Source organism: Haliotis rufescens, unplaced genomic scaffold (genome assembly GCF_023055435.1).
Source record: "Haliotis rufescens isolate VD_foot unplaced genomic scaffold, xgHalRufe1.0.p SCAF_4, whole genome shotgun sequence".
NCBI lineage: Eukaryota > Metazoa > Mollusca > Gastropoda > Lepetellida > Haliotidae > Haliotis > Haliotis rufescens.
Window position 1 is genome coordinate 38,369,314 of NW_025964112.1, and position 24,441 is coordinate 38,393,754.

Consider the following 24,441-nt stretch of genomic DNA (forward strand, 5'->3'; position numbering starts at 1 on the left):
TTCCAAAACATTAATTAACATTCTTATTTTCCTCAGCATTAAATTCTTGCTGTGAATAGCTGCACAATTGCTGATGCAGCATAAAACAATATTCTTTCATTAGGCCTGAAGTTTGTTTGGTTTGGTTTACGGATCCGCTGACATTAATAATTGAAATTCAGAAAAATATACATCAGAATGACAAGGGTTTTTATACCGGTGACAGTAAAGACTGCTTTCACAATGAAAATGAAAAGCTGTCAGATTTGAGATTTACAATATTCAAAAGGAACCAAACCAGGCCAAGATGTTTTTTTCGTAACCAACTTCCAAATCAACCTTTAAATTGATTAAAAAAATTATATTCTGTGCCTGAAGATATGCAAACCTGAAAAGGCCTTTTAAAGAAGGGCGTCTGAATAATTGGCTTTCAAAATTATGGTAAGTACAGTAGCCCTGTGTAAGAGATATACAATGAGCTGACTGTAAGTGTCAGTGATACTGATAATGAATGGTACAATCCATGTTATATATAAGAAAAAGAATATGGATCATATGCCAGAGCTTTTCTCCAGATCAAATGATATTTCACAAGAATGTCCCTTAAATAACTGATTATATCACCCCGAAGGATGCCATGAACACTAAATGATTTGCCCCCCAACTCTCTGGCTAGATTTCTTGTTGACTTTCTGCAATATATTGTACTTCGAACTGACGTCATGACAGGGTTGGGAATAGCATCGTTGAAGGAGAGGTTAGGAAGGGGGTTTAGGTAAATACTTGCAATAGAAAGCAATGAAAAACCTCACTCAGGAGTTGTTTTCTTTATCTTATCAGCCCCTCGCAATCAAACTTATTACAGGGGACGAAGGTACGAGGTGATTGTGCTCTCACCGGAAACATGTAGGTGCAGGATTGTGAACTGCTGGCTGATCATCATAACCAACAAACAATCCCTGTAAGTGATTTTACAACTGCTTGCAACAGTATCTGCCTGATTGTCCCCCAGCGATTTGGGTAGCCAGAGGGAAAAATAACACATGCTTACACTCAACTTTTTCAATTACTCTATTTTTAGCTGTCGTTGTAGGTTTAATTTTGCCAGTTTCCATCTGGGTTTTACCCTCAGTTTGTGCATAAAGCAGAACTTGATATCTAAATCATTGCCTCATGTTTTCTGACTTAGTATGTCTGGTTGTCTGCACTGTGATGGCTTCTAGGGGCTGTGTACTTGGGCCAAATTGGTATTCAGGCCTGTGGAATTGACTCAATGGTTTGATGCTGCATGAGTTATGGAGAGCAATGAATAGCTTTACCTATCTGTAATTGACAACATATGAAATACATTTGTATTTATGAGTCTTGTGAAGGTAATTGCTGCTTCTCATGTGGCTATCGACCAGCTTCCTTTCAGTTATTAACCTGAGGGTGAATATGTACCGTTGGTGATGTATACCATATGATATTACTGAAAGACTAGGCTTCACAATCCTGGTACAGCGTGACCCTGGGGAGAAATAATTATGAAGACATAATGGTCTTTTATTGATGTGATGCCATCGTTAAAAAGGCATGACCGTGTGTGATATAGATGTGATGTTCACACTGATGAGGTATGAAATTTAACTTAACACTTAGAAATTATTTCATATTTCATCAAAATTGAAGGAAATAAGCCGAAGGTAACTCTAAATGAGATATTTAATAATAAAAGAGTCTAATTCTGTCACTACTATGAATTCTATACAAGGACAATTTCATTTTTAAGCACTATTGATGACATACAGGCTAGCTATTTAACTTAAAATTTAAATTATTTCATATTTCATCAAATTTGAAGGAAATAAGGTAACTGGCGACTAACAGGATCGGGTGGTCAGACTCGCTGACGGTTGATGCATGTCATCGATCCCAATTGCGTGGATCGATGCTCATGATGTCAATCACTGGATTGTCTGGTCCAGACTCGATTACTTACAGCCCGCCATCATATAGCTGGAATATTGCTGAGTGCAGCATTAAACAAGAAACAAACAACAACAAATAAGGTAACTCTAAGTGAGATATTAAATAATAAAAGAGTCTAATTCTCTCATTACTATGAATACAAGGAAAATTTCCTTTTTTAGCACAGGCTAGCTATTGAAAAAATAATTCTTAGTCAAATAGTTTTGTGACATCTAATACCAAATGGAAGATAAAACAGATTAAATCTATGGTAACTTACCTCTTTCCTGGAGTGACTCAGTGACGTGAACTGGTAGATGTACAACTTACCTAGTGTTTCATGAGTCGTGTATTTTGTACAGGCAGCATATAATCACCAATAATACCAGCATGTACACGTCATAAGTAGTGATGACTCGCTGGCTGTAATTAGCTCAAGGTGTGATGAGACAAAAGGAGGGGGTGGAGTTGGGAGTAGGGGGAGGGGCCAAGAGATATTCTATCCCCATCAGGCGGGTGTAACTTGACCCCCAGCCCTGACATGCTCTGTTACAGTTCTCCCCATTATACAGTAACCTCCAGGATAAGAGCCCAAAACTGACGGTTTTACTTCCAGATAACTAGTTTAGAGAACACATACTTCTGCTGCGTGTCATGTGTGATTACAACATCGGGTTAATCATATGGGAGAGTATACCTTCCGCCAATGGCACTATAGCGAGGGAGTCATGCCTGCCTCATCTGCTTCAGCACATGCCTCTGTCTTGTCTTGTCTCAAAATTTCACTATCATCTGAAAGCCTGCAATCTCTTGGCCCCCCTCTTTGCAGTAGCAAATACACGTTCTTGCAGCAGTTGGGATTTTACTAGTTTGATACAGGATTTACTTTTGATTCTTGGAATTTTGGTGTGGATGTGAAGTTTGGAACTTTTTTTGACAGTTGTGAGATGAATCTGTTGCCAGGCAGAATCTTGATAGGGAGGCATGAACTGTTTTGAAATTTGAGACAAAGACCTGGCCAGTGCTGATGCTGCTTTGCTCTGAACTAAAGGAAAACTTTCGTTGGAACCACAGCAGTTGAAGTCACTTTGAGATACACTCAAGTTCTTTGAAGATTTTCTCCGAAAATGAAAGTTAATCCTTCTTTGGAAGTTTTGTGTGTATTCTGAAAGGATATAGTTGACGATTCACTCTGGATATACCCTGTTCCTAGAGACAGATATACACCAAGGGAAAACAGAAGGAGTAGCCAAGGGTTCCATTTACCAACTTATGGCAGCAAAGATTGCACTATGGTTTCGATAAAAGAGAAAATAGTTCAGAAGTACCGTTCTTTGTTCCCAACTCGCAATGCTAGAGGTAAGAGGACCCTAGAACTGCCCAGACAGTTCTGGGCTACAGATCTCCGCTGACTGCTTATCAACTTTGTTCAGCAAGATTATTTACAGAATTTTTACAGGAAATTTTGTATAAATTGAAATTTGTTTTCGATTTTATATTTATTATTCACAATTCTTTTTCTGATATGAGTAACGACAACCCATAACATTACACATGAGGAACTTTTATTTACTTACAATATTTTGGAACGTATCGCTTGGTATGATTGTGTCCATTTTTATGTTTGTTATTGATAATTTGGTTGATCGTGGATGCAGAGTTTTAACTTTGAATGATGAGAGCAATGCTGACTTAGCAGTATTCATGTTTAAAGTTGTATTCACAGTTGTAAAGGCTTCTAAATGGCCTGTGTACACAGAACCAAGCTTTGACTGTAGTTCTGTTTCGGATGATGATGATGAATATATGAGTGCCCAGTGTTGGTGAATCAGCAGGTCCAAACTAGATCATCATGAAGGAGGATAAGTTTGTTGAAAGGACTGTCTATCTGTACAGACATGTTCTTTCAGTAATGTCGTAATGTTAATCACAAGTAAATATCCTTTCACTGACTCCGCGAGATAGGTCTTAATTTAGAAACCTGTAGACAGAGACCCCCTGTTTCTCTGGGGCTTCCATGATTCACCTTTGGATTCGCAGAGTAATAGTAAAACATTTCTGTTCTTGTTCTGTTGAATTTGTGTAAGTTTCAGTGCTCATCTGGTTGTCTTAACAGGCATTTTTCTGACAGGAGAATGTGTTGGGCTCTACCTGGTTGAACGTTTGCCAGGAGGAAGGTAGTCAGTGTTTCATTCAGACCAGTTAGCCTGGGCTAGTGCCAGCTGGGGGCGCCGGCACCATGATGTATGCCTGGTTATCCCCTATCTCTGTGGCACTCATAACATATGCTGGGGAGGAGTTTAGTTGATGTTTACAACGCTGGAACTTTGCAAGGTTTTTGTGGAGTATTTACAGAAAATATTGACACAACAGTGACATCTTGTAGATATCTGCCCTGCTGTAATGTAGAGGGAAAACTTTGATGTGTTTATTTGGATGTAGGGTGCATTGATACACAGTCTTGATGATATCTTTATCGAGGTTGGATATGAGCTAGTTTCGGTGTGTGATTTGAGGTCCTGCATTTACATAAGATATGTGTTCGGAATAGATTCTTTATGTGTGCATCTCCTAGATACTTTCAGAGTCATGTTGATGACATAGTCATCTGTACTGATAGTATCTTTACAACTTGTTTAAATACTTCATGCTTGGTAAGAGGGCATGGGTGGCCCAGTCGTCTAAGGCGCCGCAATTTGCTGTGCAGAGTTGCGTCCCTTGGGCACGCCAGTAACCTATGATTGTGGGTTCGAATCCCGGTTCGCCCCGATTATGTTTCTAGGTTTGTCAGCACCATACCCGTGCTCGTGGGTTTCACCAAAGTGGTAAACGTCTGAGACCTGCTGCACTTCGGGCTTTCCTCCCACATTAAGCTGACACGCCGTGATGTAACTGGAATAATGTTAAACGCGGCGTTAAACCCAACTCACTCACTCATGCTTGGTTGTCATGCAGGTGAAATTAAGAAAGATGATAGAGGCAAAATTGAGAAGATGAAAAAAGATTGACTCTGTATACATTCCATTGTCAGGCTAAAAAAAAGAAATAAATTCACACTTTCTCCTACCATTGTATTTGTCAAGATACCATACACTGTAAAGGGTAGTATCTTAATGATCTGTTTAATCAGAAGGCATTGCTACAGACCTACTATACCTACCTCAATGTATACACAAAAACACCAAAGCAGTTCAGTTGTAATTTAACTTTGAATAAACATGCAGTTGTTTTTGTTTGTATAGTATCACTGTACTGGATCCTACTCAAAGACTAGCATGAGCATAACCTAAATCTTTCCCCAAAGTGTTTCCCTATGGTGGACAAAGCCAGGAAGCTTACTTGCATATTTTGAAGATGAGAAAAAACAGCTGTTGTAGCCATTTGGCGAGGCCTCCAGGAACCAGGAAGTGAGAGTGCTTACTTGACATGTGGCCACATTTGTCTGCAGTAGGTCAGCCTGGAATCCCTCCCAGCTGCTGGCATCATTTTAACTGTTATACACCCGAAAGGGGAGAGCCTCTGTCAATACTGCCATAATTATGTACACTCTATTAGTTGTAGGTAAATATGCTTCATTTGCAGGGTGGAAGCCAGGCTCTTTTGGGGTGGAGGGACCTCGGTTATGATAGAACATTTGGTACTGGTAATTGTCTTGGCCTTGTATATTTATATAGTGTTAACAGGCCCTTAGGGGTTTCTGCTATAGTATTTGATACACAGACCCCTAAACAGGTGGGGCAGGGCTACAGACAGATATTGGAGACAGACAAAATATTCCAAAAGAAAACTGAATTTGTCAGTTTTGTAATTTGAATATGGTTGAAGATGATTTTCACGTTATCCCAAAATGTCTATTTTATGATAATATAAGAAAGCCACATATATCCCCCAAATATATGAAAAATTGTAATTTTGAACAGTTCTGTTTTCCTATGATGCATACTAATAATATAATTGTTAAAAGTTTGTCCAAATTCTGTAAAAGAGCTATTTTGATCCAAAAACATTCTTGTTAACATCGTATAAACTGTACATGGTTATCCACTACTCATCTTAACCTTAATATTATGTAATCTATAGATATGAATGTGGGGCTTTGGCCTCGACTTAAATAAACTAAATTGATTGAACTAAATAAAATCTCCCAAGTTTATCATTGGATTCTGAAAGGGATTGTATGAGCACATCTGATAATTGCTTATGGTTTGAGTAAGTAGTTTAGTCATGATGAAATGGGTTAAAGTAGGAACAAAAGCTTCAATCCTGCTCCGTCTGAAAGTTGGAATGTTAGGTAAGGATGAATTTTTGTAGTATCTTGGTATAATGGCTTCTGACATGTGTTCAGAAACTTGAACATGCCTTTGAAGTGATCTATATCAATTATTACAGTTGGCTTTGCATGAAATCCCTTGGCCATTATGGTTGTGTTACTATTGAAGATGTTATGATGGCATTCCCGTGAGGCAGAATCTTTCCCAATTCGAAAACATATTTAATCTGAACAGGTGTTGGGTTTCCTTTTCATATAGTGTTTTGATGTTAATAATGATACGTCTTATCCGCTTGGTCTAAACAGGTGCACAACTTTCTAGATAGATGATGAATTTGTTTTATTCATTGATACTAACAGATAAAGGATCAAGTTTCTTACAGTGTTTCCTTCTAATTCGGTGAGACTACAGCTTGTTCTTGAGTCAGAGTAATCATATAAAAATGCTGGAATAGGGAATGGAATTTGCTAACTGTATTCCTTGTACACTGCATGTGTAATCTTTGAGGAGCGAGGATGAAGAATTCAAAGGTTTGCTGTAGTCAGTTAGTGAGTCGTGTTAATGGTTGTGAACTGAATGATCTGAGATAATGGATGTAGAACATGGGGAGGTCTTGTCTCTGGTCCAGAGTGATTCATCGATGTGGGTTAGTTCCCCTGACTGTTGGGACTGAGATAACCTGTATGGGCGATCAGATCTTGATGCTGGTCAGACAACTTCACTCCTGTCTGCTCCACTGGGATTCTAGGTCAGATCAGTCTGCACCACCCCAAGCTGTACAGGATACATTCGAAGCAAGTTCTCCATAGGGAATCCATGGCAGTGCCCCATGCTGTGCTCGCCTTAGCAAGACCACAGAAGAAGAGATCCCCAGCACTGAATGCTAGTCTCCCCATTAGAAATCCACGGAAGAATACATCCCCATGCAGTGCCCCATGCTGTGCTCGCCTTAGCAAGACCACAGAAGAAGAGATCCCCAGCACTGAATGCTAGTCTCCCCATAGGGAGTCCACGGAAGAATATATCCTCAGTACTCCATGCTTGGCACAAAAAAAATGGTTGGAGGAGCATGATGTCAATCATTGTTCTTACTATCGACCACTCATTTGCCTTGTTCAGACTGGATTATATACAAATCTAATTTAGCTGTAATATTGCTTTACATGTGAAGATCTGGGTCTGGGTCTTCAGTATCCCATGCTTGCCGTAAAAGGCGACTATGCTTGTCGTAAGAGGCGACTAATGGGATCGGGTGGTCAGGCTCGCTGACTTGGTTGATGCATGTCATCGTATCCCAATTGTTTAGATAGATGCTCATGATGTCAATCACTGGATTGTCTGGTCCAGACTTAATTATTCAGAGACTGCTGTCGTGTAGCTGGAACATTACTGAGTGCGGCGTAAAACAACAAATGTAATATTGCTGACTCAGCTTAAATCAGCACTACTGGTTAGTGTCTTCAGGTTAGTCTGTTGTTATGATCATAGTTATCATTGTGGAATGTAAGCCTTAGTAAAGGACAGTGTGAGATCGATGGTAAGCATCTGACGTCCTAGAGATGGATTTGGTGAATGTGGTTGTAGAGTTTTCTGCAGTTGTCTCAGCGAAACATTTTGTAACCGAAGCAGGTACAAAATTGTTGCTGACGTCTGTTTCTAAGTTTGAATATTTCTCCAGTGCACACATAGTGAGGAGCATTTTGCACATGCATAGATGCATTTCTGTGTGCGTGTGAAAAAATTTGGTTGAAGCACATGTTGAACCAGCTGGGATGTAGGGGGAATGTATCTACACAGTTCATGTTGACATCACTACTGTTAACCCTTGAAGTTCTGCATGATTTGTGGAGGGAGCTTATTCTTAAAGAGAGAAAATGTCTGCCTGTTTCCAATTATTTTCTTGTTTTTAAGCTAAGGGTTAATGTTTTTACACACCTTATCCTCGACATATCTCTTCTCAATTCTCTAAGCTTGTTGCAGTGTTATTGACATGTTATCAGAATTTGTTTTCTGCAGTGCAAGTATACACCAGACAAATCAGTCTGGTTACCAAAAAATGTTGATTCTGGTTTATGTTGTTCACTACTCAAGTTCAGGAACACATATTTTTTTCATATGACTATAATGACATGCCAGATTAACTATAGTGATATAAAAAACGGGTGTTCTTAAACTTTGTTTGAGTGGTATATATTCCCTCTTTGTGGAGATATTTAAACATTGGCATATGGTGTTGTGGCTTGATATTGTATGAGTTGTGGACCCACATTGGGCACATCTATGGAGGTGCTGAACCGTATTCCATGTATACATCTTCAATGACTCCAGGATAAAGAATACCCTGTCATGAAAGCATTGTGTGAGTTCCTGACAATGTCATCACGTCTGTGACATGCGAGTGCTGACAGTGTGTAGGGTATATTTACTTGTGTAGAGACCCTGTAGCAGCAGTAGTAGCAGCATTCCTTCCCCGGGGCTGCCAGATGTACTGTCTGCAGGAATGTGCCATAGTGCAGGCACCAGGCTGTCACTTAACCCTTTGTGTGCTGACTGGGATAGTGCTTAGACTGACCCTTGACTTAACCCATTGTGTGCTGACTGGGATAGTGCTTAGACTGACCCTTGACTTAACCCATTGTGTGCTGACTGGGATAGTGCTTAGACTGACCCTTGACTTAACCCATTGTGTGCTGACTGGGATAGTGCTTAGACTGACCCTTGACTTAACCCATTGTGCGCTGACTGGGATAGTGCTTAGACTGACACTTGATTTTAGCCTATATCAGGTCCTATTTATTTGAATAAATAGCATTGAATGGGTTTAGAATGAAGGTGCATTGGTAACATAGCTTCCTCAATGAAACCGAATGCATTTACTATGCAAACGAAAGGAAACACTATCGGATCTGACAGCAGTTGGTAGTGATATACATGCACAACCGTTACGGGAAACCCAGTCAAATGCAGCGAAATAACTTTGGCTGTATCCGTCAAAAGCCGATCGTAATTAATCCACAGCACTTTATCCGGAGAAACAATGTGAGGGAAATGGAGGCGATAAACAAGTAAGCGACAAGCGAAGTAATTTCTTTGGTTAGTCTTACTCAAAGTCTTGACTATAAAGCAGACAATCCATGGCACTGAGCAACCAGTATTCTTACGCATCAGCATTTGTTATCTAAAGTGGGAGACATGCTTTCTTGTATGAATTATCGCAAATAAATGAACAGTAGTCAGGTCGACTCCCATTAATATACATCGATAATGCATACAAAATACATTTGTGCTGAAAACGAATAATCTGTATCGATTAGGAATTATATTTTTATGTTCAGTGCGCATTAACTTCACAGTTAGAATTACATTCTCTGGAAACAAGCATTGATTAAAATACTTCACTGTTTCTCTTCTCGACTACTCTCACCCTTGTTTAAACCCAAGTGTTTGGGTTTGTTTGTTTGTTTGTTTGTTGTTTAATGTCACACTCAGCTGAGACCTATTTGTAACCTGGATCATCACGGGTTGACCCATTTGTAATGACTGGGACTTAGACTGACCCTTAACTTAACCCTTTTAGATGAACTGTCAAATATTATGAATATCTCCTATATTATCCCCCCCCTCCCGTTAGCAAGAGCCTATAAATAATTTATCATTTTCATTGACATTGTGAACATATCCTTCAATAAGACACCCATTATCTGACAAAACACATGGTCCTTGTTAAAAACTTGGTGTATGTAGTGTCAGTAGTACAGCCTAACTGTACAGACGTCAACGTCTATATGCTCATTAGTATATACACAATGCAGGGGTCGGATATGTATAATGTTATGTGCCATCTGCCTTTGACATGGTCATACTGGCATGTTGTGTGCAGTGCACAGACCAGTACACATACATACATCATGTGGTCTCAACACACATCGGTGCCATGTTGGCTGGGTGCTGATGAACCTGTTGACATGTCTAGACCTTGGAAGAAAGGGATAGCTTGTGAATAAGCTGTTTGTCATTCGCTGCCATACATACTTCCACTGATGTGGCCTAGAAGCAATACTTGATTATCCTTTCAGGATTGATAAATATAGTTTTTTATGAAGCCAAACTAGCATAACAGGACGAGACTATTTCAATTTAGTTCACACCTGTATGTCTTGAAAATTCAGCCAGCATCATTCTTCTTACTCTGTTATTTTAAACAGATTAAAGAGACTGCTGTTTCACATTTTTCACCAGCAGACCACAGCCTGTGCCAAAATCTTTTGAGTCTACTGGCCGGTATATTTTTGGTCTTAGTGTGTGGACTTGGAAAACAAATGTAGTATAAGCATGATTGTACTGGACAAGAAGAAAATGACCTGACTCAGGCTTCCGGACTAGTGGCTAAAACTGCAGACTGGAACCACCTTTGATTGTGTGATGACTGGGCATGATTATTGTTCAATCGCTCACGCACGGACACACCCGTGAAGATCCGAGTTAGAATTGGTCGTCAGCAAGCCAGGCTTGTCGTTAGAGGGAATCAGGTGGTCAGGTTTGCTGACTTTGTTGATGCATGTCATTGTATCCCAATTGCGTGAATGGATGCTTGTGATGTCAATCACTTGAATGTCAGGTCCAGACTCAACTATTTACAGATGGCTGGAATATTTTGTTGAGTGTGTCATTAAACAACAAACAAACACTGACAGACAACTCTAACACACAAGGGAACACACTCAATCACGAACACTCACTCACAAAGACACTCATGAACACATTCACAAACAAAACACACTCACAAACTCACTCACTCAGTCACTCACTGCCTTCTCACCCCCTCCAATGCCAATACACACACTTGTTTATTCAACACAGCTCAGATGCATACGGAATAGATAGACAAGTATGACCTTTACCTATCAACAGATAAGTGTACACTTTATGCAGCTTGTGCATGCTTGTTAAATACATCAAGACGGCATGGAATCCCTCTTCCACACATCTTGCCTTGGGTTTCAGACCTCACAGGGTTTGTAGTTGTAGAGGGATCAGACTGGGCTATCATCTTAACCCTTGCTATTCTGACACACACGATCGGTGTACAGCACACCTGCACAGGCACATGGCTTTGATATCATGCACATTCACTGATGAGTAATGATGTTACTTCACCACGGTGGACTCTTGAAACATTTTAAGGGTTAACATGTTGTATTGTTTGGGTATGTACACATGTATTCACAGCACTAAGAATTCCTTTATAACGTTATACTTATGATAAAAAACGAGTTTTTTGTGGATCTAGTAGTGTGGTAGCCTTGTGGTTAAAGAGTTTGCTCGTCATGCCGAATGCTGGGGTTCGATTTCCAACATGGGTTCCCTTTGTAAAGCCCATTTCTGATGTCTCCTTGCAGTGATATTGCTTTAGTATTGCTGAAAATGCTGTTAAACCATACACACTCACTCTTGTGGATAAACTGTGAAAATTGATTTCAAATATTTGTGGTTACGGTTCAGATTATATAGAAATGAAACCACATGTATTGAAGGTTAATTTGTCACCACCGAAAGTATTTCGTCTCTTGATCTTTGATGACTGATAAACAAGCAGGAGACTGATAGTGTGTGAGACACTTTGCCCTCAGCAATCTTTTTCTTTGATGTTTTTTGAAAGAAATCTGCCTACACAGGTCATGATTAATAGCTCTCAAGTATCTGACGTGTTTGAAATTAAGGGGGTCCTGGTGTCCTTGAGGTTCACAGCTTAGTCTTTTAATCTAGGGACCCTTAAATCTAAGTTTAGGATTTGGATTATTACAAGGATCCCTTTTCATGAATAATTTCAAGCACTGGTCTTGATTTGCCTCCAATGCCACTTACTGAACATCTTCATCCTAGGAAAGCCCACTGTTGCCATAGTGCAAGTGAGCATTCCATCTCCAAGGTTGGAGACGATGTAGGTAGAGACGGCTGTGTCCATGACAGCAGTTGCACCAGCCTTTTGTCTCACCATTGTTCTGTAGTTACCTCAATAACCTAACTGAAATTGGAGATGGATGAGGTGGTGTCCTGATTGTGTAAATAATGCTGACAAAAAATCCAGGTACGACTACCTATTGGGATGCGTATACATATGAGATGTTTATCTTTACGACTCTGTTATCTGACATTCCATGTTCGTATGAATACATAGCGATGGTGATTAGGATGAGTTGATCAGTAATCACAGGCTGTGGTGTTGTGATCTGATTGTTGACGAGTTGGTTAATGGTGACTGATGAGGTTGCTATGTGTGTTGTCATCCCTTTATTTCCCTGATGGAGTGACTGCCCTACTTTCTGAAAAGCCCTCTTGGGTGTTAGAGGAGGACAACTTGCAGCTTGCGTTTCTTACCTTACAAAGACATGGAGGTTTCATTCGGAGTTTAAATACATGCCATGGATGACTGGAATGAAACAGATACCTGGAGCTCATGTAAGACTTGTGGATGTGTTACCTGTGTCACTTGTTTACCTGTGATATAGGTGTTGTCTGTGGATCAGTGTCAGTGTACTCACTGGTTCGTTCCAGTACGTTGGCTATCTTTATTATTCTAGATATCATATTTGCCATTTAATGAATTTTTATAGAGACTTTATATTTGTTGTGAGTGTAGTGTGTGTGGAAGGGTTTATCCAGTACAGTCAGTAGGATTTGTCATCTAACAATTGCTGGGGATGAACTGACTCAGTATGCTCCATAAATGTGTGGTTGTTATGTGTGTAAGTATGTCAGTACCCTTCATAACAATGGGGCTTGTTTCATGAGGCCAAGGAGATCCATATTGTTGAGAAACTATTTTTTTCACTTGTCAGTAACTCTTATTATCTGTCACTTTGAAGGACTGTTGGATACCAAAAGATAAGATAATACACAACGACTCCAAACATTTTATGGAGATTGATCAAATCCTAATATTTTGTTCTAACACACCCCTTTATTCCAGACACCTTACATTTAATTGCGCATTCAGCCGAGTTGCTTCGTTATTTTGGTATTATGTGCACACACTCCACCACCCCACCCCACCCCACCCCACCCCACCCCACCCCACCCATTTTCAAATCCTGGAATCTTCCATCAATAACGAATTGATTTGATAACCATTACATATTTCAGCACATCAGAGATCGTGTTCATCAGTAGATTATCTCATAAATGATATTAAAAAGTATGTTCAGAGTATTTTCCCAAATCCTCATAGTTTTCTTTTTCATTCCAGCTCCATCTCGGAGTGACCGTAGTGAAGATGAGACTGACTTCGCCAAGCCCATGACCTCGAAAGTCCTGCATACCAAGCGGCCAATCACCAGCACTGGCACTCTCGGAAGGAAGAGCATCACATCGGCCAAGGGTAGCGGAACATGTAAGACATTTCTTAAGCTACTGGCAGCTTACAATTACAACAAAGTCTCACTTTATACAAAGCAAAGCACCCCTTTTCACAAAGTGATCTTAGTGCTAAGACTGTCACAAGTTGATGTTTAAGGAGTTACGACCTTAGTGCTAAGATTTCTATGTGCATACCAGGTTCTTGTTCTACTAAGTGATCTTTCATCGACGCCTGTCATCTCTGCTTAAGAAACACAGTTTTCAGATCAAGGCTGAAGATGGTTTTGTTAGACAGCTCATCTTATACAGGAATATACTGACAGTAATATTTATCCTGCAGTCACCGCATTCTGTGTTTATCGCTTACAAATAGCAGTAAAATAACTTGATAGAAATGCTATCATGACATTTGCTTTGCTTGCATTAAATGTTCCGCGAAATTTTTTATTTAAATGTATAACATTCCTTCTGTTCTGTTCCACAATTTGCAGGCTTTGCTTTTATTAACTATGAAAATAAATTTGTTGCTTGTTAGTTTTCCTCTAAGATGGTAACACTCAGTACATGCTATAGTAACTAATTTGTTCTGATAATAACTAACCTATACAAAGCTGCAGTGATCATCTTGTATTGGTTCAAGGACCAGGAAGTCTTAAAGTGTTTCCTTTAACTTTGTCTTATGTCTCAGGTTAGGCTATTAAGTCTGGTTCAACAGAATTAAAATAAAATATGAAACTAGACAGCTTATATGTTCTGGACACTATCCCTGCAGCTTGTTTCTATAATGTTGTCACAGATATTATGCAGCAGCTCATATGTATAGGGTCAGATATGACCTGTCTGCAACTTCAGCCACTTGTCTGAAGCCTGTGTATAGTAAAATTCTGTTTGGGCTAGTAATGTCAGCTAATAATAGTCCACATAATAACACTAAATTGTACAAAAATGATGCTAGGAGCCAAGTTCTAGCAGACTCCAATGTTTGTGGCACAGACTGTATATTCACTATCTATTAACTTCTGAGAACTTCTGAGATGCTAAGAGCCAAGTTCTGGCCAGCGGACTCCAATGTTTGTGGCACAGACTGTATATTCACTATCTATTAACTTCTGAGAACTTCTGAGATGCTGAAAGCCAAGTTCTGGCCAGCGGACTCCAATGTTTGTGGCACAGACTGTATATTCACTATCTATTAACTTCTGAGAACTTCTGAGATGCTAAGAGCCAAGTTCTGGCCAGCGGACTCCAATGTTTGTGGCACAGACTGTATATTCACTATCTATTAACTTCTGAGAACTTCTGAGATGCTGAAAGCCAAGTTCTGGCCAGCGGACTCCAATGTTTGTGGCACAGACTGTATATTCACTATCTATAAAAAAATCTGAGAACTTCTGAGATGCTAAGAGCCAAGTTCTGGCCAGCGGACTCCAATGCTTGTGGCACAGACTGTATATTCACCTTCTATGAACTTTTGAGACTGAGTGACGCTTGTTTCCCATAAGACCTCTTATCCAAAATGTGCTGTGGACTGTTCAGTCAGTAGTCCATATGGTGATGTATGTGAAGAAAAAATCTAAAATACGGGTAATTTCAATAATCCTATGAATGCCTTAACCATTGAGAATGTTTGGTGAGACTATTACACCAGTGCCATTTTATAATACTGAATTTGATGATTAGGCTGGACATTGCTTGTATCTTTGACTACAAATCAAAAGATTTTTTTGACATTTTATTGCACTTATTTACACATCAGTACAAAGGTCAAATTTCTTTTCTGCTACATATTAATTTTCACTGTCTGTGACATATTGTTAAAAATGGGCTCAACTTCGAAACTTGGTTAATGTTATCTGACCTATAAGCAATGACAACATTGTAGATATTCAAAAGTTAAAGCTTTATTCTGATCTTCCAGCTCTGTCTGTCCAAGCAATCCCTGTGTCCTGGACAATTTAAACTTTGGTCAAACTATTTGTTATTTTTATCAAACCCAGTGTTGCTTCAAACTTCATAAAAATCATAAGATGTGCAACCAGACTGTGTAATCATCGGATTGTCACATTCCGGTTCCCAAACTTGGATAACAAGGGATTGTTTGAAATGACATTTTCTCTCTACCTCTTTCTGTTGCTTTCACTGTGTTTCTGATTTCCTTACTAGCTGCCCAACTAGCGTATAAACGGAAACGCTCAGGATCAGGTAAATTAGCTACCAAATCTCTGTTTATGCTGCCTTCCCGTCGACTACCTTCCTGTAATTGATGTTTGGTTCTTGCCTCTATTGGTGCTTGAATGAAATGGTGCAACGTTTGAGAAGAAGTAGAATTGGCATTATTTTAGTGTTGATGGGTGATTTTGTTTTGAGGATGGCTATATTTGTCCTCGGGGGCAGTGTCCAAGTCTTTTCCAGTTAGTACCATCTAATTCAGTGTGATAGCTACTGGGTTTAGTGAGCGCTTTGCAACAAACCAGAGGTGTTGATAAGAATGGCGTACTGCTTGACCCTCGTACAGATTATCTGACATGTCATCCCTTTTCATTGTGTATAAGGACAGTGAGTGTAGATGAATAAAAAACAACTATATACGACGACTTTCTGGGATTGTCTGGTCCAGACTCGAGTATTTACAGACCGCCGTCATATGGCTGAAATATTGCTGAGTGTGGCTATTAACAACAAACAAACAAACAAACCTTTCTGGGACACTAGTTCGGAAGAATGGAGAGTACCTGGTTGTTGTGGCAGAAGCCAATTGGGGAAAAGATTGTATCTTTGTGAGTCTGGCTGTCATTATACCCAATAACAAGGATCGCTGCTCAACCTATCAGACTCCAGTATTTACAGGACGCCATGATATAGCTGAACTATTGTTGACTGGTGTTGACCAATATGTACCTATGGGAGACATGATGCATGTGGCGAATCAGGGTCAGAACAGATCCCCATTACTTTATGCTTGTCAATGGCAGGTGCACAGTGTCCCAGTCGTCTAAAGTTCCAAAATTTGCTGTGGTACCGTTGACGACTGGACCAATATGGTTTGTCAGTACCATAATCGTGCTTGTGGGTTTCACCAAAGTGGAAAAAGTCTGAAATCTGCATCACTTCGGACTTCCTTCCACACTGAGCCGATATACAGTGATAATTTGTTCAAAGCGGTGTTAAACCCAACTCACTCATAAGTGGCGACTGACTTCGCCGACATCGTGCCTTGATGGCAAGGATCATTACTTATATTAATGTGGGGTAGCCTAGTGGTTAAAGTGTTTGCCCTGCATGGGTCAATGTGTCAATTATTTCTGGAAATTTGCACAAATCACATACTCACGATGAAACTAAAAGTCAATACTGAAGATGTCATTCAACACCCATACATAACTGCATGGTTTCTTATGGAATATGATCGTCCCTGTATTCGGGCACCAGTGTGGGTTGTAATGTTTGTCCATTGTTTTAGGTTGTGTCCCTGTTTAGATAATGTCAGTGTAGTCACTGCCTTGGACACTGCACCCTGAGATCCTAGTGGATTCTAGTGTGGTTTGAAAAGTACTTGTTTTTTCACCTTCTTCGTTCATGATGTACAGTCAACAAATCACAGAACTGGGGATAAATAATTTATGTTTTTTTATGATCAGTTTATATTCATTCTGATGTGAAAGGTTTTTTGCTGATCCATGTCTTCATTATTTTTTTAGTTACAAATAAGGTTGAAGATTTTTTACTTTTTACTTTTAGTGTTTTCTTTAAAAAAGAATGACATTTTAACATGGATATTGGTCACACAAATATGTAGTGGCATTGTTAAAATTCTACTTACTTAAATATGTTCATATCATCCGGTTTTACTGAACAGATCTGGCGTGTGATATTGATAGATGGATTGAATCTTGTACCTTAAAGTGATCAATATGTCCTGTAGAAACTTTTGTAGATGTGTTTTCTGGAAGATGTTTAATACTATCATAGTATTGCATGTTTTGTGATGTGAGGAACTTTGCACCTTTGGGATATGTTTGAAAGAAAATATAATTGAACAGGAAATGCATGTACTGTGATTGTTTATACACTTTCATTAATCTGTTACAGTCGAGGAAAAGTATCTCCCTCCACTCTTCATTTCAGTGGACTAGTCCTGTTCTAGGTTATACTTCTGTTGTTAGATGTTGATCGTCATGGTGTATTGTTTGATTTTCATTTGTTGATTTTGAAGAATATATTGCCATATCTATAGAGCTGAATTGTTTTTCCAGCAACATCTGTATCTGGCGGAGTGGATGAGGAACTGTTCATCAAGTCATTCGAAGATGTTCCCAAAGTATCAGTACGTTCATTTTTCTTTCTATATCAGACAACTGTGATTGTGGTCCTGCACCATGACTGTGGAATATATTCATTTCATGAAAAAAAACCAACACAATCTAGAAACGTATACAAAAGCAAGTCTAGCCAGCTCTAGCTGTCTCTATTCCACATGAAATCAGCAGAGTGAAAATTATTTTTTCAAGAAGAGTATTGTGTAACATTAGATTTCATTGACTAAATGTTAGCCTACTGTGATTGTTGCAATGCTTTTCATTAATGCTGGTTAAGTGCTGATTTCATGGCCACAGTGCCTGCTGACTAGATATGAAACATATTTTCCGAAATAAGGGGATTAAGCAAATTGACAGATGGGGGCACTTATTAAAAGTCAACTCACTCACTGTGTTGTATGACTGACTGTTCTGCCTCACAGATGTACTCTGCCAGAGATCTGCAGGACAACATCAAGAAGATCGAAGCTATCCTAAATGATCCCAGCAAAGACTGGGAGAAACGAAATGATTCTGTGAGTATGAGTCCAATGTTGTTAATTGACTTCTTATCTTTAGGTTTCTATGAAGAATTTCTATCATTTGTAGAGAAAAATGTTATGTTAATAGTCTATGATGTTAAATTACAATAGCCAGGGGATTAAAGTGTTCACTGGTCTAACTGAAGATCTGGGTTTGATTCCAACATTGGTATGATGAACCCATTCTTGGTGTCCCATGCCTTAATGTGACATGAATATTTTTAAAACAATACTCACCTGTGATGATCCAGGTTAGAATTGATCTTCAGCAACCCATGATTGTCATAAGGCCAGGTTTTTTTTTTTTTTAGGATTACAGATTTTTCAGCTCATAGTCCAGGGTTGGAGGAGGGAAAAAAAGAAAGAAAGCCAAATGCATTTTATTTTAATGCAGAATGCCTCTGGCATACTTTATGAACATATTCTGTGCTCAAAAGCAACAAAGATCAATTATGTATCTCTTTACTGGAAATCTGATCCCCCCCCCCCCCATTTTTTGCAGGTCCATAATCCCAAAAATATAAAATTGCCTGGCCTAAGAGGCGACTAATAGAACTGGGTGATCAGGTTTGCTGACTTGGTTGATGCATGTCATTGTATTCGCTTCCATATAGGTGAAATATTGCTGTTATTGCTTGTTGAGATTTTATCATGACGTTGTATTTGCCCATGGTCATCATCAATTCAGTTTAAACTGTGATGTTTATCCTATTCAGATGAAGCAACTGCGATCCCTGATAGTAAACGGAGCAGCAGAGTATGACGACTTCTTCCAATTGCTGCGGACACTGGAACCTTGCTTTATGCTTGCTGTCAAGGACCTCCGATCTCAGGTGGTCAGAGAGGCTTGCATCACAGTGGCGTAAGTACAGTGCTGCTCCGTTATATCAGAAATAATTCTAACGAATACACACCTCCATTACATCAGTGCCAAAAATCACAATCTTAAGATTTTCAACAGAAGTCCTCTTTGCTGTCAACCATTTCCAGTCATTTGGTGACCCACATCACCTATATAGATATATATATGCGTACAACCCAATTCATTAACTCACTTAGAATTAGCCTTTATAGAACAAGGTACATAAGAGTGAACAGAAAAAGCTTTATGTTTCCCAGGTCTTTTGATAAGTTGATAGGAGCGGTACTTTCTTTCCATGCCATCCTTTCAAACAGATATGCATTTATGTACACTAGACAGAGAATATATGAAGTAACTGAAAGTCTAAGACATTCCCTTTTCATTTATGTGATTTTTTTATCTATATATTAGAACTGTACCAAATACTGTCTTTATTTGTCTGATCATGATAACAGAATAGATGATGTGATGTCAGTGGAATACATTGTCTCCTTCTCCACAGCTACCTGGCCAAGTCAATAGGCCACAAGGCTGACCACCTGTACGAGTCCCTGTTCCCCCATCTCTTCAATCTCATCCCCAACGGTGCCAAAGTCATGTCCACGTCAGGCATTGTCTGCATCAGGTTCATCATACAGGTGAGGGGAGACAACTCATGTTAGCTAGAGTCCTCGGGCAATCATGATATTCTGTGGATGGACTACTTTCATTTGAGAAAATGTTTTTCTAGGTGTGTCAGTTTGTTTTGTCTATGGCCAGACAATATATCTTTAGTTTTTGCGTATTAGCCTGCCCTTGATTTATTCTGAAATGAAACAAAACTGATAAGCTGTATTAATTGTTTGTATATTTTTGTTGATGTTTTCTGTACTGCGTCTGTGGTCTTGTGGGTAAAACATCTCCCTGGAGAGTGGAAGGTCGAGGTTTGATCCCTGGCCGCATCATACCAAAAGACGTTAAATGACGCTACTTGTTGTTACCCTGCCTGGCGCTTGGCATTTAGGGGATAAAACAAGAACTGGTTGTCTCGGAGTCAGTATCTGCGTGGGGTATCCATGTTAAACTGTGGCATGGTATCTCAGTAGGCTATCTATATAAAACTAGTATAAGACTAGTACAAGCAGCCACACAAACACACACGTGCATACACATCACTATAGAAGTACAGTAAACTTGAATGCAGGGTTATGTACCATTTCATCTCACCCCACCTTCTGTGGCGTTGACATGGTGATTGCAGTGTGACTTTGGTCTGTTTCAGTTTTCCCACTCTTCCCGTCTAATTCCCATCATAACTGGCACTTTCTCTTCCAAGTCCAACGTCATTCGGAGGTGAGTAGCTGACAGTAGATAACAGACAGCTCTATTTACCTGAATAACACATTTAGCTTCAATAGAACAACTGTAACCAGTTATCTATCATTCGTAATTTATTTCTAACAGGGTCTGATGATGCTTGTAATTAGCTTCAGTGTAAAATACTTTTTCTTTTTCTTGATCACTTATTTAAAGATTATTTCAACCAAGGAAGTAGATTAATTGCGTAACTTAGTGGTTTTATGCTTAAATTATTGTGCTGAAATTCTTGACTTGATTTCACAATTGAACTACGTATGTCCTTGCCTCCGTTGTGAAATTACTGGAACCCTGTAACCAATCAATGATGTTGAGCCAATAGCTTCTCAACAGTGTAATTAAAATCAGATCTTAACTCATATTGATCTGATTATAATGAGATTTGATTTGATGTTACAGTACTTGAATCTAGGACCCTGTAAATCACCTGACGCGAACTTCTATATCTTAACGCACAGAGGTATCATATCAGAGTTTAAAATCTGATTTTTATGAGATTGCTTCCCCGAGTGCTTGATGTTGTTGCTGTGGTCCCCCAGGTTCACGTGTGAGTTCCTGAACCAACTGCTGCACACCTGGCCGACCCACAGCCTAGAGAAACACATCGCCATCCTCCAGGACTGCATCAAGAGGGGCATCAGTGATGCAGACTCCGAGGCCAGGGCATTCTCCAGAAAGTAAGTCTGATGATTCTGGTGTCCTTACAATGAGTGAGTGAGTGCGGTTTTACGCCGCTTTGAGCAATATTCCAGCAATATCACGGCAGTGGTCACCAGAAATGGGATCCAAACATTGTACCCATGTTGGGAATCAAACCCAGGACTTCGGCGTGACGAGCGAACGCTTGAAACACTAGGCTACACAACCGCCCGTTTCCTTACAGGGCAGTAGGTAGTCTAGTGGTGAAGGCATTTGGCATGCCGAGGATAAGAGTTTGGTTCTTCTCGTGGTTACAATATGTGGAGCCCATTCTTGGTATATCTCCACAATGATATGACTGCCTCCGTGGTCTAGTGGTAGAGCAACTGCCCGAAGAGCGGAGGGTTAGGGGTTTGATACCTGGCAGCGTCATACCAAAGACGTTAAATGATGTGACTTGTTGTTACCCTGGCGCTCAGCATTAAGGGGCTAAAACAAGGAGTCAGTATACTGTGTCTGAGTGGGGTATTCATGTTAAACTGCGGCATAGTACCTCTGTGGGCTAGCACTATAAAATTGGCATTAGTCCGGACTAGTACAAGCAGCCACACACATGCATGCAAGTCGCTATATAAGTGCAATAATTTTGAACACAACATACTTCACCTCACCCACCATAATATTGCTGGAATATGGTCGAAAGCAGCATAACAGCTCATGCACTCTCTCTTACTACTAAGCAAGTTGTTTTTGTTGTCGTGCTGATCTTGTGATGAAAAGAACTTTCATAAATAGGTACGTTTTAATATTAGCAAAATGTCCTGATGGGCAGCTTGCATCATGAAGATAATAATTACTGCACTCCAGCAATGGCATTGCTTCATAACCAATTGTTTTAATGTTATGGCTTAGTAATGATGTTGTTTTATTGCAGAGGTTTCTGGGGCTTTGCTGAACACTTCCGGGACCAGGCTGATGCCCTCCTAAACACCCTGGACTCCTCTAAACAGAAGATGCTGCAGGGAGAACTCAGCAACTCCTCCAGCAACAACTCCCTCAACAGCGACCGTGATACTCTCAAGGTGGCCTCCAAGGCCCGACCACGCTCGCACAGCACCGACAGAACAGACAGTGGAACACTAAGGTATGTCGGGAGAAACTCTCACACAAGGCATGCACACTATTTAAGGGACTCGAGTTTCCCATGGTGAATATCATGGGGCTGGAAAGGTCCTCGGTATCATGTCATTGTCATAAGAGCTGATAATGAGGATTCTGTATGACCTAGGCCCACTTGCTCAAAGCGATCTTAGCACTAAGATTATTTTAAGCTTATGTTAAAGTATGGGAGTTACGATCATCTAAGCGCTAAGATCTCTTTGTGCAAGTTGACCCAGGCTGCTAAACCCAAATATGTGGATCTCTGCTCACACTATTACTCACTGTTTTGTCTGGCCAAGGTTAAATTATTCATAGGTTACCATGATAACTGGAATATTTCCAACTTCAGTGTAAATCTACATTTTCTCATACACTTTCATGTCAAGTTTAATGTCAGTTCTGTTTTCACCGTTTAATTTATATTGTGCAGTTAATGCAGAAGGTTTAATGTTTTGTTTGATGAAAAGTTGGTGTTTCTTTTTCAGCCGAACTGCGAGTGCTCGGCGTTCAGGTGCAGCTCGAATCAGCTCATCACGCAGTGATGCAGGTGGAGGTAACCTACGATACGCACTTTACATCCTCGCGATGGGCAACCACTAAAACAACGCTAGACACATGCACAAAAATATTAAAAACAACAAACAATCACGTTTCAATTTGGTTTCAGTTTGATTTGGTTTTTTCAACCGCACCCACGTGTCTTTTGTTTTGGTGGTGGTATTATTTGTCTTAAATTGTATTGAATACACTGTAAATGTTCATTGTTGTATAATATGTGCAAAATGTTGATATCTGATGTAAGTTGAAAGAAAACATTCTTGCTAAAGTTCTTGCTGCTTTGTACTGTGTGACTTCGGCCTGTACGTGCTGCCAGTAGCGTGCCAACATTCCTCCTTTGTCTAGGCTGCAGGAGTGGCTTTCAAACCCTGAATCGTCTTCATGTTCACATTGAATATTTCGGCCATTTCATTCATTAACTGTGAAAGTTTTTTGCTGATTTGCTGGTTGTCTTATTTCTGCGCTTCGCCCGCATGGCCAATTACAGTGTGTTGATGGAGCAAGTTCACCATCATCTGTCCACTGACAAATCATTGCTATCTGAAAATAATGCATAGCAATTAAAGGGGCTGTCATTTTTTTCTGAGGAGCACGGAGTGCTGCAAATTATCATTGTAACTTGGGGAATCTGTATTAAGGATTATTTATTTTGGGTTTCAGAATAATTAGAGTGAACTGAATGGTAATTATGTATATGCCTCTCTATATTTACTGATTTTTGTATGTAGAAACAAAGGTTTCAGTGGAGGTCAAAATTATTAAGTATTGTTGATGTAAATCAGTGTTTTTGTTTTGTTCACATAATATGCTTAATCTCCAAATATTAGGCAATACATATCATGAAATATTCTCATTTTCGGTGAAACTTAAATTTTTTGCGAAACTTAAAATTTTGGCAAATAGATTTCACAACTTAATTTTAATGAACTGGATACAGTTTATGTGAATATGTGTAAACAAAACATGCCACAGTCATGTATTGTAAAAATAAAGTTAGAGTGCTTTGTGTAACTTGAAGGAAGATTTTGTAATCTATTTTTATGCAATTTTGAGAGATGAAATCAGTTGACGTGGCTGAAGATGTAGGGCGGTATCAGGCAGTCAGAATGATTTGTAAGTGGACACATGGTTGAGCCGTATTCTATGTCACAGGATGGTGTCATTCTGCTGTCAGCAATATTGCCTGTTTTCGTATAGTTTGGTTGATATCCCCCTTTGCTCAGATTCCTTGTTTGCTGCAATCTGTGACAGCTTCTTGAGATCATTTTCAGTAACTTGTGTGTGAATGTGTATTTAGTTTTAGTATATATGCACCACTCACTTTATACATCAGAAACACTCCCTATCAATTTAGAACTCAATAATTGGAATCTTTTAAACCCTGGACACAGGTCAGAAAACTTTAAAAGGAATATTTCAAGACATCGTTTGGCAATGGTTCAGCAGAGTTGCCCATTATGTGATAAAGTCTC

At 39.6% G+C, this 24,441-nt stretch overlaps 1 protein-coding gene across 30 annotated transcripts in view; it reads left to right on the forward strand.

Annotated features, from left to right (window-relative positions):
• Positions 1 to 24,441, forward strand: part of LOC124134678 (CLIP-associating protein 1-like) — a 154,423-nt gene that overhangs the window by 89,088 nt on the left and 40,894 nt on the right. For 19 of the 30 annotated variants that reach the window (XM_046499641.2, XM_046499631.2, XM_046499632.2 and 16 more), the window contains 10 exons: positions 13,447 to 13,590; positions 15,720 to 15,758; positions 17,810 to 17,880; positions 18,295 to 18,387; positions 19,110 to 19,255; positions 19,758 to 19,893; positions 20,517 to 20,587; positions 21,151 to 21,288; positions 22,185 to 22,394; positions 22,897 to 22,964. In XM_046499641.2, the coding sequence (XP_046355597.1) occupies positions 13,447 to 13,590; positions 15,720 to 15,758; positions 17,810 to 17,880; positions 18,295 to 18,387; positions 19,110 to 19,255; positions 19,758 to 19,893; positions 20,517 to 20,587; positions 21,151 to 21,288; positions 22,185 to 22,394; positions 22,897 to 22,964 (1,116 nt within the window). Of the gene's footprint in view, positions 1 to 2,971; positions 3,289 to 12,523; positions 12,660 to 13,446; positions 13,591 to 15,719; positions 15,759 to 17,809; positions 17,881 to 18,294; positions 18,388 to 19,109; positions 19,256 to 19,757; positions 19,894 to 20,516; positions 20,588 to 21,150; positions 21,289 to 22,184; positions 22,395 to 22,896; positions 22,965 to 24,441 lie in introns of those variants that run through there. The other 11 variants (XM_046499634.2, XM_046499640.2, XM_046499648.2 and 8 more) reach the window with 4 other exon arrangements.